General features: G+C 42.6%; 1 protein-coding gene across 1 annotated transcript in view; it reads left to right on the top strand.

Annotated features, from left to right (window-relative positions):
* The window catches only part of SMARCD3 (SWI/SNF related, matrix associated, actin dependent regulator of chromatin, subfamily d, member 3), a gene marked incomplete at its 5' end in the record, with an annotated part of 25,325 nt that overhangs the window by 7,901 nt on the left and 11,709 nt on the right, over positions 1-5,715 (top strand). The window contains 3 exons of the mRNA XM_009078051.1: positions 2,045-2,167; positions 3,987-4,082; positions 4,561-4,662. Of these exons, the coding sequence (XP_009076299.1) occupies positions 2,045-2,167; positions 3,987-4,082; positions 4,561-4,662 (321 nt within the window). The remainder of the gene's footprint in view (positions 1-2,044; positions 2,168-3,986; positions 4,083-4,560; positions 4,663-5,715) is intronic.

Here is a 5,715-nt window from a genome sequence, read left to right on the forward strand (position 1 = left end):
TTGGGGGTTGGGCATTGTTACTGACTTGTTTTTAGGTGGACTGTACAAGGCAGCTGGAGCCTGGCACCAGGAGAAAGAAAGACCTCTAAAATACTCAGATTTGAATAAGGATGTTATTGCAGAGGATGTTCTTAGCGATGAAATGTCAGACTTCTGAGAAACAGACACAGTTACTATCTGGATATGGGCAGATACAAGGAGTTTGGGTTGGGCATTGTTACTGACTTGTTTTTAGGTGGACTGTACAAGGCAGCTGGAGCCTGGCACCAGGAGAAAGAAAGACCTCTAAAATACTCAGATTTGAATAAGGATGTTATTGCAGAGGATGTTCTTAGCGATGAAATGTCAGACTTCTGAGAAACAGACACAGTTACTATCTGGATATGGGCAGATACAAGGAGTTTCCAGGGTAAATGGGAGAATAGGTATAATGTCTTTGGAAATTGGAAGAAGAGGAAATGGAACAGTGATATAAACCGGAAATATCAGTGGAGTATCTATGAGGAGCTATGAAGCAAGACAGCTGCTTAGGTATATAGGTGCAGTTCTGCAAGTAGTCCAGGTGGGGTTAAAATTTAGGAACGGTGCATAAAATGTGCAAGGTAATTGAAGATTTGTGAATTTAGAAATGTGAATCCTTCTCAAGTCCTCCACACCAAATAGAGGTTCAGGATCATTAAAAAGAAACATATATAAATATATATATATATATCTCTTGTGAAAGAGCACTTTAACAACAGAAATCCTGTGGGAAAACATGGAGAAGGAGTATGGATTTCCAGAATATTTTTCTACCTATCTGCCTGTTCTTACCTGTGTCAACCTGTCATTTTCTAGACTCTTGGCACTCTGGAAAATCCTATTCCCTGTCAGTGCATACTATTGATGCTCCATTTGCATCAAACCTTTCTGTCACTGTCTTCTCTGGATTTGGCAAAATGTGGTCATTTTCTTGTTCCTCTTCAGCCATACATCTGTGCCTTCCCCGTTCCTCTGTGCCAGATCATGCACTTTGTCTTGGAACTTCCTTCTCTCCTGTGTGTGTGTGTCGAAGCTTTACAAGACTACTTCTTTCTCATGTTGTATAAAGTTTGTATTGACAGCATTAACTTGACAACTGTAGCCTTTTCATCATTGTATTATGAACAGATATTGAAGACTAGAGTCCCAAAGTAATTTTTGGCAATATCTTTTCTGCAATCCATGCACCAGACTTAATGTCCAGGTTTTCCACATGATGCAGGGAGGGAAGAGTCCTGAGAAATGACACATCCATAAGCCAGTACAGTGATTGGGAAACCTCAGGTATCCTGTAAAAGTGACAATAGGTAAGCAGGATTGTACCTGTCACAAACTTGAGCACCTGGGTTAGGAATGAAGCATGGTGCCTCCCTCCACTCAGCTCTTGCAGCAAGGTGGAGCTGCAACATGTTTGATGAGGGTGAAGGCAGCTAAAGAGGAGGGTAAGGCAGCAGATGTGTGTGTGTCTGTATGTTCAGGTGTGTCTGCAGGAGGATTTACCAGATGCTGTGTGATGGTAGAATGCAGATAGGCAGAGATGTGCCCAGCAGGTAGTTTGCAGCATGAGCTGTATTTGTGACTGCCATTTACAAATCTGAACTAAGGCAACTATGAAAGACATTCATATTGCAAGAGGTTTGCAGCTGAGTTTTAGCAATCTAGCTAGGTTCTATCCAGGAAGGGCATCATATCATGCTTTTCTTAAAGTGAGTTCTCAGTTATCTAATCCAGAAGCACATATGTATTGCCTCTCAGGCTTGGCCCTGCAACTTCCTACCTTCCTGCACTTACAGTTGATTTTAGCATGTTTGTACAGCCAAGAGTTTTTGAAAGGAAGTTTCAGATTCAACTATTTAGTGTATTTTCTAACATGTAAATTGATTTTAAATTCTAGTATAACCTGGTGCAACTGCACTAAACGTGTAGATTCTCTACTAAATGTGTGACTGTCACCTTTCCTGTGTCTTCCTCAGGTCTTGTACTTACTGGATGTGTACTTTTCTTTTCTCTATGTTTATAACAGCAAAAGAGGAAACTGAGACTCTACATCTCCAACACATTTAACCCTGCAAAATCGGACGCTGATGACTCCGACGGCAGCATTGCGTCATGGGAGCTGCGCGTGGAGGGGAAGCTCCTGGATGATGTATGGCTTAGCTGTGCTTCACTGGGGCTGGCAAGGGTCAAGAGATTGTCCTGTGGGGTGGTGGGCTTCACTGGGCACATCAGCTGAGACAAGACATCCTGAGTGGCATTGTGGGCTTGTTGCTGCTGGGAAGGTACCATGTCCAGCTGGAGTGAGGGATAGGGCTATAACGGGAATGTTGGGGAGGGCAGCAGGAAATTAAACAGACTTAAGGACAGGACAGGTAGGAGGAGGTGGAGAGATGAGGGCTGAGATGATTCCCTTAAAAGAGATGGCAGGGTTCAGGTCACTAGAGGTGTGATAAGTCCAGCCTACAGCAATCATTGCATCTTGGGAAGAGCAGGATAGCAAGGAGAAGGCAGCAGTAGTTCATATTCCTAGGGAGGACAATATGATGTATGGATGCTCAGAGCAAGGATAGAAGAAACATTTTATCCTTATGAAGTCCTCAGACACCTCAGTGATGGATTTAGCTTTACTCAGGGAAGGCTGGACTTTCCTAATAAAGGTGTCACCTATTTGAATAGACTTTACAAGCTGAGTATTTATAGGCTGAGCAGATGGAGAACGTCTGTGCATGGAGAGGGCAAGGTTTTCAGTCTGTCTGGAGATAACTGTACGTGAATTGGAATCATAATCTTGCTGGAGGATGAAGTGGTGACAAAGTACAGCATCTGGGAATTTAAGTTAGGCAAATCCAGTGTAGAAATTAGAGCGTATATATTAACAAAGAAAAAGATTCTTTATTGGAACAAAATAGCTTTTAAAAATTAAAAATTACTGACATTTTAAAATAAAATATTATCTGCATTAAACAAGAAAAGATAAATTGGAATCCCATGGACTGTATTTCATGGAAAGTCAGATTATGTGATTATAGACCTCCCAGTTTTTAATGCAGACAGTATGAGCTGTGTAGTAAACAGTGAATATTGCTAATTAAATGGAAAGACAAAATGTGAAAGGAAGTAGTTTTACTTAGTGTATGATCAATCTGTAAAATTTACTGTCGTCTGATGAATCAGACCAGGAAATTAGCATTCATCAAAAAAACCCCAAGATGTTAAAATAAAAGGTATACAGTGGCCTTAGGATCCTGCAATGGTTTGGGTTGGAAGGGACCTGCAAAATCATCTAGTTCCATCCCACCCCCTGCCATGGGCCAAGACACCTTCCACTAGACCAGGTTGCTCCAAGCCCCATCCAACTTGGCCTCGAAACATTTCAGGGATGGAGCAGTCATAGCTTCTGTGGGCAACCTCTGCCAGTGTCTTACCACCCACTGAGTAAAAAACATCTTCCTTATGAGCAGTGTAAACCTGTCCCCTTTCATTTTAAAACCACTGCCCCCTGTCCTGTCACTATAGGCCCTGGTAGAAAGTCTCTGTCCCTCTTTTCTTACAAGCCCTCTTTAAATACTGTAAGGCTGCAAGAACGTCTCCTTGGAGCCTTCTGTTCTCTGAACAACCCCAAGTCTCCCAGCCTGTCTTCACAGGAGAGGTGCTCCATCCCCCTGGTAGTTTTCATGGCCTCTCTCTAGACCTGTTCTCATGGATGCTGTATTCACATTACAAGCCAGTCCTTTCCAGTAACCTTAAGAGACTCAGAGAAATCTTCCTGAAATGTGCACTGTTCCACCACTGTCAGGGTTTTTGCATCTTACCCTGCATTTGTCAGAGGGAAAACTCAATTAGATTGATCACACTTGTGGTCTGCATGGCATTTAATATTCAAGACAAAGAGGGAGCCTAAGAAGGAAGCCTGGGACACAAGCTAATATATTCAGCCGTAAACATGTCTGGTTCTTCTGCTTGTACAGCTCAGCAAACAGAAACGGAAGTTTTCATCTTTTTTTAAGAGTTTGGTTATTGAACTGGACAAAGATCTTTATGGACCTGACAACCATCTTGTGGAGGTGAGAAGGTCGTGCACCCTTTGCATACAAACCTGGGAGTGGCACAGATAAGCACCCAGGTGCCTGTTGCCTCCCTTGTTTGAGTTATAGCTTGCATTTGTTATTGAAGGTATTTTTAAAGCTTTCAAAATTCCATTCTTTTTAAGAATGTTTGCTAACAGAATCTAGTCTGAAAACATAGATGTAGTAGTGATGTAGTGCACATCTGAGAACAGAATGTATGAAATGATGAAAGAATTGTGTGCATTTCTCCTATCAAATCATTCTAACAGCAGAACAGATTCTGCACTAGAGCTGAATTGAAATGATTTGAGGGGGAGTTGTTGTGGTTTGGATTTGGTGGTGGTGGTTTTCTTTGTTTAAATTGCCAGATCTTCAGAAGGCTTGTACTTATTCTGGCATGGTGTACCATGCAAGATGCACCTTCATGGACATCAGTGAAAAAAAAGACTGACTATCTCATTTTTCCCTTTGTCAGTGGCACAGAACTCCCACAACGCAGGAGACAGATGGCTTCCAGGTGAAGAGACCTGGGGACGTCAGTGTGCGATGCACATTGCTCCTCATGTTGGACTACCAGGTCAGTGCACTGCTCATGGTGTGGAAAATACATCCACTGGGACATGGTGCAGCAGAGCAAATTCATCCAGTCACATACATTAAAACAACCAATGTACTTGGACTCGGAGTGTCACATGGTCCATTGACGTTAGGATAATACCAAACTGACAGGTTATGTAACATTTAAAGGGGACAGACACGTCAGGTGAGTTTCTAATGAAGTTGTGTCAGGGAAGGTTTAGGAAAATACATCCACTGGGACATGGTGCAGCAGAGCAAATTCATCCAGTCACATACATTAAAACAACCAATGTACTTGGACTCGGAGTGTCACATGGTCCATTGACGTTAGGATAATACCAAACTGACAGGTTATGTAACATTTAAAGGGGACAGACACGTCAGGTGAGTTTCTAATGAAGTTGTGTCAGGGAAGGTTTAGGTTAGATATTAGAAAAATGTTCTGTTCCCAGAGAGTGGTTGGGCAGTGGAACGGCTCCCCAGGGAGGTCACAGCACCAAGCCTGGCAGAGTTCAAGAGGCATTAGGGCATATATATAGAGAGAGCTCAGGCACAGGGTGGGATTGTTGGGATGTCCTGGGCAGGGTCTAGAGTTGGACTGTTGATCCTTGTGGGTCCTTTCCAACTCTGAATATTCTGTGATTCTTTAATATAGTCTAGCAAAATATTGTTTTTATTAATTAGTATTTTTATTGCCCACCTGCAGAAATATGCATTTCCTCCTCTGTCTTCTTAGAGAATAGTCAGATAAGTTGCACACGAGTTATACATGTGGTTCTTTAAAAACATTCAAAGGAGTGGCTCTTGCCAGTGGTACCTGAACTAGCTGGGCAGCTGTGGCAGCCTTGCCTTGGCACAAACAGCAGAGGCTGCAGTCGTGGAGCTCACTAATCTGACTGAAACCATCCCTGGAAGAAATGTTACTGTCTTAAGGAAGCTGTTAGGAATGCACTGCTGAGAGGTGATGGGATCTGCCTTTGCAGTGACAGTTCAGGCTTAGATAGATTTTGATGGTATAACTTCAAGAACTTGTTCTCTGCCATCCTCTTTC

This window comes from Acanthisitta chloris, unplaced genomic scaffold, assembly GCF_000695815.1.
Source record: "Acanthisitta chloris isolate BGI_N310 unplaced genomic scaffold, ASM69581v1 scaffold22217, whole genome shotgun sequence".
NCBI classification, from domain to species: domain Eukaryota; kingdom Metazoa; phylum Chordata; class Aves; order Passeriformes; family Acanthisittidae; genus Acanthisitta; species Acanthisitta chloris.